The sequence below is a fragment of the Camelus ferus genome, chromosome 8 (assembly GCF_009834535.1).
Source record: "Camelus ferus isolate YT-003-E chromosome 8, BCGSAC_Cfer_1.0, whole genome shotgun sequence".
Taxonomy (NCBI): domain Eukaryota; kingdom Metazoa; phylum Chordata; class Mammalia; order Artiodactyla; family Camelidae; genus Camelus; species Camelus ferus.
Window position 1 is genome coordinate 61,827,009 of NC_045703.1, and position 16,185 is coordinate 61,843,193.

Here is a 16,185-nt window from a genome sequence, read left to right on the forward strand (position 1 = left end):
GAGCAAAGCCCTTAAGTGGTGGTAGCCAAAGCACAGGCTGGAGAACTCTGTCAGAGAAGGAGCCGGAAACATCTGCTCAGTCGGGAAGCGATGAGGAGACCAATACTGCAGTAGAGAAAATGAATCTCTAGGACAGTCAGACTTCATGAACATACCTTTTGCTTTACTAAGAACATTATGAGGACAAGGTGGATTGTAAATGGTACTGGAGGCTGAAGTTTGTGAAGAATATATGGAAACTGGGATCCACGGGCATTATTTTTGTAAATGAAAAAATGATATTATTTATATCCTAATAATAACCCTAGACATGAAAGTATATCATTATTATTGTTGTTATCTCAATGCTTAAAAGCTAATATCAAGAAATATAGGAAATGAGAATATGAAAACGATTATATGTATATACATATATATATATATATATATATGCATGACTGGGACATTATGATGTACACTGGAAACTGACACATTGTAACTGACTATACTTCAATTAAAAAAAAAAGAAATAGAGGAAATGAGTGGCCTGTCCAATCTGTTGAGCACAGGGAGGTGTAACTGGGATGAAGGCAGCTCCTCACTTCCACCCCTATGCTCTCTCCAGAACACCACGTTGCCAAAGAAACACGGCACGATCGTTCATAGTCTAGACATTCAGGGATGGTAACATAAACACCCACCACCAACTCACCAACCAAACGAAATGACCAAGCAACCAGACAAACACTTGTTAGTAGGAAGAGAACCGAACCTCGCGGCCAGCAGTTCCCCTAGAAACATCTCAATTTTATGGACTTCGTTTTTCTTCTCAGGGATGTGCTGCTTGCTCTCGCCTAAGTTTTCTGTGCTTAATCTCTCATCCATTTCATGGATCCATAAGCTCAGTTTTCTGTGCTGATCTTCAAAGCTAAAGGAAAGAAGAACACCTTAGAGAAATTCTTCTGTGCTCATGATAATAAGTTCTCGTATCTGAGGTCACAATGTCTATGGCAATTAAAAGCTCACTAATTTTCAAGCAGAAAAGAAAACTCGACAAGAAGCCCATTCAAATTATCACTTATTTCAGGAATAAAATGACAAATCATGGACATTTCTCTTGAGATCCAAGAAGAAAAAGAAGCACCCTATCTTGCTGAATCGGTTTCGTTGGTAACCATAGCTGGTACTTAGCAGCAAGATTATATTTTATGTCAGGGTGCATTTGACTTTGTGTCTTACTACAAATACCCTAAATTGGGCCAGTGGATAAATGGGGCAGTGGAAGCCCTGGGAAAAGATGCGAAAGTCAACTCTGCGTGTTTGTACCTTACAGGGAGCTGAATATGGCACAAGAGCCCCTGGACTCTAAGCTTTGAAAACCATGTAAATTTCCTAAGAAACCTGGACAAGAGTCAGGCAGATTACTCTCCAACCAAAAGGGCATTTTGATTATACTGACATCTTTCTTCTCCCAGGAGCAGAAGTTTTTTTCTTTTTTTTCCTTTCTAATTTTATATTCATCCCCACTGACACAGCGTCCTGGTTGGAATCTTGATTCACAGACTACAGTAGATGTTTTCTGCCATAAATCCAACCCAGCAGAAGCAGCCATAAGGAAAAGACTTGGATAGTCTAAACCCTGGGTGTCAAATCCCTAGTATCTTGAGTTAGCCAAACAGACAAAAAATACACGCATTTATGCCACTTACAATTATTAGTGATCATAATTCCTTCCTTCTCCTCTATAGAAAATAAAGCCAAACAGTGCCATCAGAGTCTAAGCAATCAATTCTTGCCCTAGTGTGAACCTGTACTTCAGGTCAAAACTTACAATTTCAACTGTTCTTTGTTTATGCCCAGTGGCTCTTTTCTCTAAGTCTTTGAAAACATTCTGTGTATAATTAAATCTCTACTTGTCAAAATGACCTACCTCCCAAGTTCTAAAGCACAGTCTTGGAGAGCCTGTTTGTCCTTAAGGCATTGTTTCAGAAACGTCTGAAACTCTTCGTTCGCCTTTGTAACTTGCTCCTGAATGCTACTGACAATCTGTTTAGACAGATGTGCGTACAAAGTCTCTCCCTCTTGAGTCACGGCATCGAGCTTGCTCTGCCCATCGCTGACTGAGTCCAGAATGTTCTGTTTCAGGGAATAAAGGCAAGATAAAATACTTGCTATTATTCAGAGACCCTGGTGCATGAGAGCATTAATTGCAGTTCTGACCTGATATAGCAGAGCCCAAAGAAAGAATGCCCTTAACAAGACGGGGGTGAGAATGATGTATACAATTGGGTACAATCAAGACTCAAGCTGCAGGACGGCGCCAGCCAGTCACTGGAACCACTGAGGACAAACTGCGAGCAACATGGAGTCGGGAAAGAGGATGTTCCCAGTAAGGTCTGTTTCCAGCCTCTCCCCCTTCTCACCTTCCTGACTTAGTCCAGGCTCCACACCCTCACATGGTTAGCGTAACAGCTTCTAGCTGGTTAACTGCCTCCATGCCTCCTCCTTCTCCCGTCCACCCTGCACACAAAATCCTGTCTTCATATCCCTTCTTTCTCGGTATGCACGTCATCCTCGGAGGATCACATGCATGGACGTGACTTCAACAGAGCAAAAGAAGCCCAGAACTGCTGTGCCAGCCCTGCCTCTCCCTTGAGCCCCACAGTGGTATCTGCAATTGTCACTTAGACTTTTCTTTGTGGCATTCCACTGCAGCTCTAGCCTCAAAGGGGACAATTCCATATCTGAATTCACCATGCCTCCTGCAAAACCAGCTTCCCGTATTATAATGATCATCCTACCCTGACTGTTAAGGAGCTATCTACATAATTGTTATCATTTGTTAGGCCACAAAATCCTCCTATTTCTCATGATTTTTTTTTTAATGGAGGTACTGGGGATTGAACTCAAAAGCTTGTGCATGCTAAGCAGGCGCTCTACCACTGAGCTATACCCAGCACCCTCTCATTAATTTTTTAAAATTATTTTTACAATACTTAACACAGTGTTTCTCTCAGATAAGTTGCTTGAACAACTTGGCCCAAACTCAATTTGAACCTAATCTCCTGTCGATCATTCTTAACTCTGCTTCACAATGCCCTTCTCTTTCAGAATTTATATATTCTTCATAGTCTGTAACACCTACCTCTGGAACCTATCACATCTACTGCTTTAATTTGAATATATCCTAGCTCCAAATTTAGATGATGAGTTATTAAAAAGCACAAGCCATGTCTTCTTTTTAAAACTCCTCCATGAGAATGGTATAAAACAGATATAATTATTTACGCTTTCACTGCTTTGAAAGTTAAAATTAGGTTTGGTTTGGAATGAATTCCAAAGAATGATCAAAAGTTTAAAAAAGAGAGAAAAGGGATCTAGGAATTCTGAAATTCTAACATTCTCTCAACTTACTTTTCATATTACCAATCACCTTCTGACTCAAGAAATCTAACTGTGTTAGGAAAGAAGGGAAGTTTGGAGAAAACAAGATTTGGAGAAATAGATGATTTAGGTCTGACTTGAAGGCACTTGAGTGCAGTTTCGGGAAGAAGAACAAGCAGCGTCCACTTTCACACCTGAAGGTCGTGCAGCTTGGCCTCCAGCACTTTGCTGTCCCCAGTTCTGTCTGATGATTTTTTTGCTGCTGCCTTTATTCCAGAAAACCATTCTTGGAATTCCTGCATAGACTCTGTGGAAAGCAATGAAAATAAGAAATACATCGAAAACGTTGAAAGAGCTTCCCAAAATTACTACGATGAATTAATTCTGGCCTCAGCCCACTGCATCTTACCTTACAATATATTCCAGAAAGGAAACACTAATGGTAACAATATAGACTATAACACAGTGAGACCTACAACCACGACTGTTCATGGTAGAACTGAGAAATTACTTCCGAGAAAAGACTGAAAGGAAATTTGTATTTCTGACATGTCAGATTTCCCATTGTGTTCCTTTCTTTTGGAGAAGAAAGAAAACTGCCTGACTGTGAGAGTGAGAAATGCTCTAGGGGTGTTAAAACCACTTCTATGGCCAAGGGAGGAAACACGTCCTCCGTCCACCAGGCTGACTTAGAGCGTCAGGCATCCACGCCGGAGCAGAGGCACGGCTGGGTGGGAAGCCCAGTCAGGGACACAGGACCAGCGGTTTCCTGCCTTACAGGGCTGCTGGTTCATGGCCTCTCCTAAGAGCCAAGTTTACTGTGTCACTTCGGAGCAGGGAGAGTAATTTTCCACACAAATGAACTCTACACAGAAAAACCGGATGAAGTTCAGAATCATCAAAATGGCAGACTCCCACTTTCTTGGGGAGAAAAAGGAAGACTGCCTCCTTGGTGAGAGCCCAAACACGACACTGCCGTGGCTCCAGGCTCAACGCACACGTCAATTTAAAATGCTACTCTTGCGGAAAGTTTATTTTTGCAAACTTTTGCTGGCTGTTTCTAGGCAACATTTGGTTTGGATTGTTTTTTGTAAACAAACTATTCATACTAAGGCCTATTGGAGCTCACCATTGAAGTGTTTTTCCAGAGAATCCTGAAGGCTGGCCTGTGCTTTGGAGCATGACTGGCTCACAGCTTCGTGTCTCTTTATCAGCCCCAGCATGGCGCCACCCAGGCTCTCCAGCTCGACTGAATGGTACTTGCGGCACAAGCTGTTGAGATTTTCCTGGGTAGAACTGATGCTCCTTTGCTGACTTTGAAGTTCTTTTTGTATTTCCTAGAGAATAAAAGGATGCCATGAATGACATGCATCACATTCAAAAGATATATTCCATCTACTCCACTCTGGTATGTTTTATTTTTGGAAATCAATGCTGTTGAAATCTACTCAGTAATGTATGCATTTGTGATAGATCTGTGTTGATTTTTCAGAATTTTGCTCGGTTTTCCTTGGGAACAACTGCAAATAGCCTTTGAGAGGTAGGTAGGTTTGGGGTCATAGTCTAGGATTTCAAGCAAATTGCATAGGTCTTTGTGGATGCCAGCCCATGTTCTGGGTTTAGCTAGTTGATGAAAAACTATTAATGGAGTCACCTTCCTGTGTTCACATTTTTCAGTGGGACACTTGGGCTTTGCTTCAGGATCATAGGCCACACCAGAAGCATTGGTCGTTAATTTAAAAATACATGTCCTCAGTCTCGAGTATGGTAAGAAAACATGATGCAAGGGCACAGAACACGTACGTTGAAAAGTCAACTCACAAGCTTTATAGGAATGTCATCTATGAATACGGACAGATGACATGGAAGCAGAATGTTTTCTAAACCATTTTTTTTAACATATCTTTCTCTAGACAAAAGCTGTCATGCTGGCCAATAAAAATAATTAAGTGATGAAAAACTACTCTGCATTCAAGCTTGAAAATTCATGGAAAGTCAAACAGTTCTTCTACAGGCTTCACCTCTGTATTGAAAAAAATATATATATTAACAAGTACAACCTATGAGCAGGTCCTAGAGCAACAGCTGCTTTCTGTCCTTAGATGACTCATCTTTGATTTCTTACCACCTGCATTCAGTTCTCCACCAGTTACTTACTCTGCTGTGTCCCAAGTCATGAATTAGTTGGTATGGTGTTAATATGGGTAATTGAGAAGAGAGGTTATATTTTGATTACAGTCACTGCAAAACAGGAGAGCTAATATTCCCATTCAAGTGTAACCACTTAGTGATAGTTTATGACTTACCTTTACTTTTTTCAACCCTTCACAAGTCTCAGTTTGGGCACAGTTCATCAGTGAGTCTTCTAGTTTGGTCAGCCAGGTGGCAGTGTCATTAATAAACTTCTCCACTTGTGCACTCTGAGCAGTGAACTCTTTCAAGGTTCCTTTTGCTTCTTCAGTAATTTCTTTGGCATGCTCTAGCTTCTGCTGTAAGTCGGCTTCCATGAACTAAAAATAAAGTAAGATTTCATTGGGAGTGGTGGGAGTCCAGCTCAGTGATACAGTGTACACTTAGCATGCGTGAAGTCCTGGGTTCAATCCCTAGTACCTCCATTAAAAAAACAAAGCAAGATTTCATTAAAATTCGTGAAGTATAGAGCACTCTCATGCAGTAGGAATTCTGCTTATGTGCAGCTTAACTGTAAAAATTGCATAAGTCTAACCACGGATGCTAATTCAACTTTTCTAAGAAGGAAACTCTGGGTGCAAGTTGCCAAGTATTTTAAGTAATGGGGAAATGGAAGGAGTGGGGATTATAGTTAACACTGGACTTTAAAGGGGGCGTTTTGACTGTGATTCCAGGGAATCCACAAGACGCCACTTCAACAGCAGAGCTAGACCTACACAGAGTTACCGAGTTAGTGACCAAAAACTTGGGCTTCGTTCTCCGTGGGAAACACTCACACAGTTTTTGCCCTGATGCAGCCACTACTTTGAATAAACAGCACTTTAGGATTTTATCATAAAGCAATGTCATCTTTGTCTCCCAGATTAAAATATTCAGTGAGGCTAGTTCTCCCCTCCCTGGATGACTTCTCTGGCTCCACAGATAATAAAAGGACCTATAACCCTGATCAACTGCAGAACAGTTTTGATTCCACAATTAGAACATCCAGGTCCATTTAATAATCAAATCTTGAACTTATAGCAAACTTAAAGTGACTTTTTTTTTTTCTTCCTTTATCCTCTGCTCAGATCTGCGGCAAACAGGCAGCCTCCAGTGGAGAAAGGGACCAAGTGCCTCCTTCCATCTTCCTTCACATTATTTTTATTCCTCCACTTTCTACAGCTTCTGACCTCTGCAGGCTTGGACAGCAGGAGGTGGGTGACAGCTCACAGTCACTCCTCTCACAGGCCTGGCCTGGGGGCTTTCGGAGATGCCCCTCACCACTGTCACCCCCCACCAACGTCCCTGTGCCGACAACGCATCTCTGCATCTCCTCTCTGGCTCTTTACTTTCTCCCCACACAGCCTGTGGGCATCTTTTAACCCCTTGCCACTGAGGTCTGTTCATCCCCCAGGCAGCCTTCTCAGGTCACCTGAGATGCCCACACACAGACGCTGTCCCCTTTCCTTTCCTCTCATAATTCCCTTCTGGGTCAGAGGTCACACATTGGCATTCACCCTAGATGACTCTGAGATGCAGGCCACTTAAGCCAGCCATGTCTCCTTTGGCAAATACATCATCACTTAGCCAGCCTGTCTCACTGTGGGAAGTCAGATACTAGGCTCCTGTGTCCACAGCTGCAGGGGCACAGGTCACGTTCTCCACTGAAATCCTTCTCATTTTAAGGTAAGGTGCCGACACCCCCATCCCTCCTCCTTAAGTTTGGGGAGGGGTGTGTGTGTGTGTGAGAGAGAAGAGACCAGAGAACAGCAGCAGCTCTCTCTCTAACCCTGCCTCCATCTTCTCTCTGCCGAAGTCCAGCCGTTGCCCACTCACGTCCTCGACCCGGGTGACGTGCACAAACTCCCTTTTTTATCTCTATGGGTTATCAGCACCCTTTTGCCTCTTCTTGCTTCAGGTGGATCTTCTGACGTTCTAGCACATGAGCATCATCCACCCAAGCTACTAACTGATAGACACCCAGTCTCGGGCCAGAGCAAAAGGACAGGTGATCCAGCAAGGCTGCCTGGTTAGTGAGAAGCAGTAGGTAAAGGAGAAAGGTGTGATAGGAAGAAAGAAAATGTAGGGAAAACCCAGATACAGGGCTTTAAGTAACACACTAGAACCTCAGCCCCCAGCCTGAGGCGCCGGCTGCCCAGAGCCCCGCAGGCTGACTGCTCCCACGGTGCCCTCACCAAAGCGGCCCAGGTTTCCTGCTCAGACCTGGTCTGGCCTGGCCTGCCTCATGGTTCCTGAGGATTCCTGCCATCAGAAGGGCCTTGAAAGGAGGTTTACGATGGTGATCCCTCCAAACGCCATAATTCAGTAAATGAATTAGACAAATATCAATACAAACATCAATGTTCATAAACGTGGTTTCCGCTGCCATCTAAACATAAAAGGGTCCATGACGCAAGCTGGATGAACTACTTCCAAAAGTTAGGAAGGAAAAAAGGAACTAATCCTACTAATCCTATTAGAATAGTCGAGCTGGAAATATGTTATTAATACTGGCACAAGGAATTTGAAAGATGTTAATATTCAACCCCCATATTTGATCAGGTCAATGTGTTTGCTTGGAATTAGGTCAGTGATAAAAATAAACACACACACACACATATACACACATACTTTATACATAAGTATATAAAGTGGTGTATATATGTATATATACACACACACACACACACACACACACACATATATACTCATATATATTTTTTGAGAATATTTTGAGTTATTACAAACTTGATTGAGTGCTTACCTGAAGGTCTGGTGGTGTTTCTGGATTTTTAGTTAATTCTTTGAGATCATTAACTTTGGAGTGAAGTTCCTCTAATCTCAACGCTTTCTTTTTAACTTCAGACTGCCAAAATAAAAGACAAAGGGGACAAGCATAACTGATGTTACATTTGGCATTTCAGAATTTCAAGTGTTAACTCTGTCAAAATGCCTCAACTTTAACCCAGGGTAAACAAAAAAACAAAGCAAAACAAAACACCAAACTCTGCTTCGTTGCCTGAGGGCTGCCATCATTTACGAACGTGGAAGATCATCACCACTAACTCACTAGGAATGTGAGGGAGCATGTGAAAACTTCCTTCTTCCCACCCTCTTTTATTGGAAAAAGAAAGCTCCTGGAAAAAAATTAAACACTATCCAGAAGTCTTGGGTCAGTGGGAATTTTCAAGAGACTAACCGTTTACTTATTAACATTAATATCGTTGGCTACCATGGCAGCATTAAAGTCTTGAGGAAGCATTTCAAAACAAATACACATCAGAAGTGTCTCCTAATTATGCTGGACTATTAGCAATGCCTAAGAAATACTTCAAACAGAAATTGAAAGGGTGTTAGGAAATTGACATCTAATATTTTGCCATTTTCCTTTTTATTTTTTTTGTACCAACACTAACACAAGAAGAAGAAAGAGTCATCAAAGAATCATTACGGAACAAAATCGATGCTCGTAAACTTCATTAGTTATTTGGGCCCATGAAGGAACATTTAATAAAGTATCCCTCTCAACTTAAATGAGGTACTTTGGTACTTTGTGGACACTAACAGGCCTCCTGAAGCCTTCAATCCGGAAAGTAATTTACTCCCCTGGTAAGAAGTGATGAATTGACTGTCAGGCCCACTGGCTTTCAGCAGAAGCAGCCCGGGCAATCACATCTACGCACCTATGCTTTATCTCCTGCACTGCAGCAGGAATGACGCTGTCAGGTACTAGGCAGAATCCAGTTCACTCGTTTTAATTATTAGCAGGTGCACCGCACGGCAAATAGCACAGAAAACCCATCTCAGGGGTGACTGATCTGGACCTCGTGAATGTGGCCAATGCCCATTGGCTCCCCGGATCCCAGAGGTCAGCAGTAGGAGAGTACTGAATGCTGGTTTAACAACTGGCTCTCTAAAAAAGGGCCCTGATTTGTAGCATTTACCACCACTTCGAACGACAACTTTTTGTCACTGAACATGGAGTTGCAAGAGCTGTAGAGATGCACAGCCCTCTACAGTGTTTCTAACCTCAAGATACGATGAGTGTCCATAACTCAAGAGCCTGGATAATGGTACCGCATAGACTAATAATTATGAAGTGAAGTTCTGAGTATTACCTTCATTTTGAACACAGTTTATTTAATTGCATAGTTACTTATAGTTTAATTTTCAGTAATGGTTGTGTTTAACACTGGCTTGCAATATTCCTTACGACGTAGTAACTGACTTTTGTGAGTGGCCCTATGGTATCATATACAAGCTGTATTCCAGCACACACCCCTGTTTGAGCTGGTTTGTTAATTTAACGTCAAAGAGAACAGCTGAAGAGACTGGGGATCGCTCTCCCGACTGCACTTTCAGTCTGGAGAATTTCCTCTGCTTCTGTTTGCTCTTAGAAATAGGGACAATCTCTAGAATGTCCTTTGGGTCAAAGACAGCTGATAATTTAGGAATTACAGATGATGTGGCCACATTTTGTCAGGACTGCAGTCACCCTTTCATGTGTCTGTCATGTTCCACGTGTGCGGTGGCACAGTGCTGGGCACTGGAGCACACAACGTGAACAGTCTCTCCCCTCACCAAGGGCACAGTCAGTTCTACACAACGTGAAACAGGTTACCTCTGGTCACCCTGTTTCTCCTTACCCTGCTTCATTTTTCATCATAGCCCAATTACCACTTGACATTCACATATGATAAATATTGAGAGGTAAATAATGTAAATGTCATGGGGGCAGTGACTTTGTCTTACTATTAAATTCTCACTGTCTAGAACAGTGCCTGACATATTGTAGGGGCTCATTAGGAATCTGATGAGTGGAAGAAGAAATGAATGCAAGAAATGGAAACAAAGAGGGGAGGGTGTAGCTCAAGCGGTAGAGCATGCACTAGGTCCTGGGTTCAATCCCTAGTGCCTCCTCCAAAAGTAAATACATAAACCTAATCACCCACCCACCTCAAAAAATTAACAAAATTAGGAAAAAAAAGAAATGGAGTTTAAAATAAATTGGTGACTAGAACTTGAGAAGCTTGTGACACTCCAATCTCCAGTTTTCTTCCATTTCTGGAAAGGCCGTGGAAGAACTCAGCCGCTAACATAAGCATTCAGGACGTGGTGAGCACTCGGTAAACATTTTATTTGAATGAAGAAAAAATAGATGCTAAGTATTACTGGATTACAAACGTTTTCAATTGGTTTTTCAATAGGAAGGTGCCATAATCTCAGGTGAATGGGACAAATGATAGATTTTCGGAATCTTTACTTTTCCACTAATACTTTAAGTAAAGAGCCCCAACTAAGACATGATAAAAATGCAAGAAAGAAAACACCCCTCTCATCCATAGCCTATTCAAATTTCAAGTAAACAACAAAAGACAGTTAAGAGTTTCATTATACTCATGTGTGTCTTGAAAGAAAGAATGGACATTTGAAAAAGGACACAATATTTTCATATTTTGGTCAGTGATGTACCACAGGCTCACATGTGAAGGTGAAGTCAGTTTACCTCAAATTCTTTCAGGAATTCTTCTGCTCGGAGGCTGTCATTCAGGTTGCTGATGCTCTCGGCCAGCTGAGGAACAGAACTGTTCGACCATCCGTCGATCTCGTCTCTACATGAAAGAACCTCATCCCAAACGGACAGGCTCACCCTCAGCCTATCCATGTTCTCCTCAATTTTCTCTGATATCTGGGATAGAAAAGAGAGGCCGTATCAGATGCTTGAGGCTCGCAGATGCTCTTTGTCCACCAAAGTTCTAAATGTGCCAGCTCTTCCTTGGTATTCTGACCGAAACACGAAGTTTTGCAAAAATCGTGATCTACTCAGTGCACCTGGCTCAAGCACAGACTAACCGTCACATAAACTGTTTCCGTCACTAAGAGAGTTTCAGTTGAATTTCTAAGACGTTTTTCATCTGTAAATTGGAAAACTACCCATATCAGGTCTATTGGAGTCTACTATACAACTCACTCTGAGGTTTAATTTCACAGGATAGTTCATTTAGGGCAGTAGGGTATTTATTTTTTAAAGTGACACAATGAGTCCTTTTATCTGTAATGCTGGGATATAAAAATGTGCATCATTAGATTTAAACATATTTATAGAATAAGTAAATACATGAGAAAACTACCAACTCTTGCATAAAGTATTACTGTTGAACAATCTTCCCATAAGAAGAATGCTGTTTTAAAAGTAGGGGCAGGTAAGGTTTTCTGAAGTCTCCAAATTATTTGATACATATAATATGTAAATATCAATATCTAACTTTAGTAATTTAGCTTCAGGGAATCCACTGTAGATTAAACTTCCGAACCTGGATGTTGATAATAGGGGGTGCAAAAAAAAAAAATCACAAGATTTATGAGCTGGAAAACAATGTAAAATATGTACGGGTTGAAATGTAGCGTTCCAGAAAGATCAAGGGACTTGCTTGGTCACATACCTAGCAAATGACAGAGCAACAAATAAAACACAAGGATGCAAACAAGTCCAATGTTTTTCGATGCAAAATTAATCTTATCACTTTAAATTATTATACATTATGGTTTAATATTCTATAAGATGCTTATAACTTATTCTTCTATTTTATTCATGATCCCAGAGTTTGGAGAAGGAAAACATTTAGAGTTATAAATATGTTGTGATTGAAGCTATCAAGTGAAATTCCAGAAAAATCTGTCAATAAGTTTTAATAAAATAAAGCAAATAATTTTTTAATGATTTCTAAATCATATGTGAACTCTATTTTTCTTCAGAGTATCATTTTGAATTTAGCATGAAAAGTTAAAAATAGAAATCACATTCCTGAATAATTCTTTGCCCAAAAATGTGACTGAGCAATGTGACTATTTAAACTACTCATAGAAGCCCAGGTGATGAGCTTACATCCAGCCACTTGTCCACCGTGCTCTCCATGTCTGTTTTCACCAAGATGAAATCACCACTGTGAATTTTTTTCAGCTCTGACAACAACTGTTTTCCTTTGCTGGTAAAGTTATCCAATTCTTTCTGTTTCTTATACATTTCATTTTTGGCAGTTTCATGCTGTGGATGTAAATGTTTCCTTAATTAATAAAATAAGCAGTGATAGGTCAAGAATTTAAAACCATTTGTCTCTAAGAAATTTAATTCATGGTTGACTTATGCAGAAACCAGTGAAATAATGAGCTATACAAATATACGTAATATAATCTCCTTGAATTTCTGGGATCCTGAGATATCAGCATTCCTAAAAAGAAAGTTGAGCTTGTCAGCATGAATTATCTACATCTAAACGTACTGACAAGAATTTTGCAGTATGAGTGAAAAAATCAATCTTTTTAAAAAGTCTAATAAAATAAATACATTTTGAATTATTACCTTGGATAAAGCCCACTTAAGGTCTTCCTGGTCTTTTATAGTAGTTCTGGTTACAATCACATTGCTGGCATTTTCTAGGACTTTAGATACAGCTGACTTCAAATTCTGATATTCTCTCATTAAGTCAATAAGTCCGCAGCACTGGCCCTGGCTGTAATGATTAAAGAAAACACATCATTTATTGTCATGTATCAGGAGAGAGAAGAGTTTCCCATGGTTGGATCTGATTTATAACTACACAAACGTACTCACTGATGAATGCTGGAATCAAGAGAAAATCAATATTTCTTATCTACCGAGGTCAAAAGAGTGCTGGTCTATGTGACTTAACTCTAATGCCCCAAATGTTCTCCATGAATAAAGAATCCACACAGCCACTAAAACAAAATCTGTTAGATTTTAAGAACATTTTTTCCATAATTTAATTACTTCATAATGCTGTGTGTTGAGGGGAAACAAAACATCCCTTCCTGAACAAAACAAAACAAAACAAAAAATACTGCTCAATACTTAAAATACATATGAGATTATTTAATGTCACAATGACACAAATTTTCATTGAATATGAATCTCTTGAGAATTGTCAAAATATAAAACAGTTTTTGTTTATAAGAGTAAAATGCCTTTGAGCAAGTAATTCTTCATCCAGCAATTTTTCCAAAGAAAGAGATGTGCACTAAGATTTGGGTAAAATTATATTTTTCACACCATTATTTATAGTAGGAGAAAAAACTAGACATAACTCAAATGTTAAAAACAGGCCAATAACTGAATAGACTCTGATATATTCTTATAATTGAATATTGTGCAACCTCTAACAAAGCACAAGTTAAGAGAACATTTAATATCATGGAATAAAGTTTGTGCAAAATAGTTGAAATTTTAAAGCCTGTATTAAAAGTCTACAGTATGTAATAAAAAACTTACAAACATGCAAAAAATTAAATGTGAATGTTTACAGATGTTTTATTTGTAGTCACCCAAAATGGGAAGATCCCAAATATTCATCAGCTTGGTGAATGGATCAACTCTAGTATGCCTATTAAATGGAATATCACTCAGCTATCAAAAAGAATGGACTTTGTGGATCACATCACAATGTACATTGTACTAAGTAGAAGAAGGTATTTAACGAAGTGTGGTAAAAACTTATGTACACAAAAAAATGGACAAGAGTGTTTAGAGATGCTTTATTTATAATCATACAAACTGGAAAGAATCCATTTATATGTGATTCTGAAAAAGATGGTATTATAGAGACAGAAAACTGATCAATGGTTGCCAGGGACTGGGAGTGAGGGGAGGGACTGTCTACAATAGACATGTTGAAATTTTTTCTGATGGTAGAATTGTTACTATGAAATTTGATAGTTGTGACAGTTACACAGTTGTAGGAGTTTGTTAAACTCCTACAATTTAAGGGCATACACTTAAAAGGGTGAATTTTACTGTATGTAAATCATACCTCAAACACAAATACAACAAAACAAAAAAAGAAAATCAGGGGTTAAGAGTCTCATGGCAACACTTTGCGATTGTTGACAAGTCCTGCTTTTAAGCACGGAATTTTACATGCAATTGTTGTCTTGAGACAATTCCTCAATAAAGTTCTGAAGGACTACATTTTTAATGTTACTAAAGAGAAAGAATGCTTAAGATGGCAAAAGGTATTCAACTATTGATCACACCAAGACAAATCAATGTCACAAAGTAAGTAGGAAGTTAAAAACAAAAACTGAGAAGTTTTTACTTACTTTTCATGAATTAGTTTTTTGGTATCATCCCAGATGGCCTCTAAGCGGTTTACTTCCCTGTCGACTTCCGGTGCAAAGGCTACATCTTTCTGAGCAATTTGCTTAGCTTTGTCTTTTAACCAACACAGTTCATGCTCATGAGAATTCAATTCATCTTCTAGCTGATTGAAGACTCTCAACCTATGAATTAAAATGTTATTTTACTATTAATTTACTGAAGGTAGGGTACCAATATTTCCTCTCCATTAAGCATGCATATAACTAGAAAAGCTTTTAATACAACAATTAATGCACATCTACTGACAAAGATGCTTTTAAAGTTAACTCTACATAATCCAGACTGTACTTTAGAGAACATTTAGAGGCATTTTTATTATTCACCTTCAAACTTCTATTCAGTTTGCATTCTCTTTCTATTTGCTTTGATGATATAAGAATTTTAAGACCAGGGCTGACCTTGGAGGTAAAGTAGGTGAGTACTTATTGCAAGGTCATTGGTAAGAAATCCTTCTGTGCCATGAGGTTCAATTCATATTAAAATAATAATATTTTAAAAATCACAGTTATTTCATTCAAAATAAAAGTAGCTTTACTGAGCTCTACAATAAATACATGTTTTAAAAACTTAAATTACCTACTTTATTGAAAAGATTACCATGAGAAAATGATCATTTTTGTCCTTAATATATTAATATTTGAATATTTGTAACAAGTGGCCACATAAAGGCAGCCGTTGACTCTTTAGTTCTTGCATTTTGGTATAGCGCTGAATACGTGTATTGGCCCATTTAATTCCCCCAACAAAGTGGCCAGGAGCAAGCATTATCATTATCTCCATCTTATAAGAAGAGAGGTGATTTGCTCAGCGTCACCTAGTAAAAGCTTGTAAGTATGGTATTGAGACAGGAGGGAAGACGGCAGGGCACAACCATTAAAGGACTAACACAGCAATTAGCACCAAGATGGTGGAAGATTCCACTTCCAGCAGACCATTGAGCTTCACGCTACACTCACTGAAAAACAGGACCATGCTAAATGGTACTCCCACAGGTGCCACGGCAGTTTCAAGGCTGGCCAGAAAAGGTCAAATAGTGGGTGATGGCCCAGTTCCTGGGAATCCCAGCCTCTTCCCCAAAGTAGTTGGAACAATCCTCCCACTTGTTAGCATATGAAGTTCCGAGCCCATAAATACTAACAACCCCACCCTTTGTGGCCTTTTTTCCTGCCTTTTGAGATGGCCCGCATTTTGTCTATGGAGTGTGTATCTACTTTTATTGTAACCTCCTGCCCCCATGCCCCGCGTTCTCTGGCCTTCTGATGGCCAACACTCAGTCTGTGGAGTGTGTATCTCTCTGAAAAAATGTACTTTTACTCAACTATGGCTCACTCTTGAATTCTTCCCTGCGGGAAACCAAGGACCTTCCCTTGACGGGGGTGCATCCCAGGGAGTTGCCTGGGACCTAAGACATAGCCATCCTCTTGTGCCCCACTTTTTTCCTGTATCAGTATGACTGGGATTTAATAAACCAGTCGACTCAA

General features: G+C 39.8%; 1 protein-coding gene across 13 annotated transcripts in view; it reads right to left on the minus strand.

The window, feature by feature from the left end:
* SYNE1 (spectrin repeat containing nuclear envelope protein 1) overlaps positions 1–16,185 on the minus strand; it is a 427,871-nt gene that overhangs the window by 233,855 nt on the left and 177,831 nt on the right. For all 13 annotated transcript variants that reach the window (XM_032485189.1, XM_032485193.1, XM_032485194.1 and 10 more), the window contains 10 exons: positions 14,647–14,826; positions 12,893–13,043; positions 12,419–12,577; positions 11,039–11,221; positions 8,297–8,398; positions 5,670–5,873; positions 4,493–4,700; positions 3,558–3,670; positions 1,910–2,115; positions 752–907 (listed from right to left, as the gene is read on the minus strand). In XM_032485189.1, the coding sequence (XP_032341080.1) occupies positions 752–907; positions 1,910–2,115; positions 3,558–3,670; positions 4,493–4,700; positions 5,670–5,873; positions 8,297–8,398; positions 11,039–11,221; positions 12,419–12,577; positions 12,893–13,043; positions 14,647–14,826 (1,662 nt within the window). The remainder of the gene's footprint in view (positions 1–751; positions 908–1,909; positions 2,116–3,557; positions 3,671–4,492; positions 4,701–5,669; positions 5,874–8,296; positions 8,399–11,038; positions 11,222–12,418; positions 12,578–12,892; positions 13,044–14,646; positions 14,827–16,185) is intronic.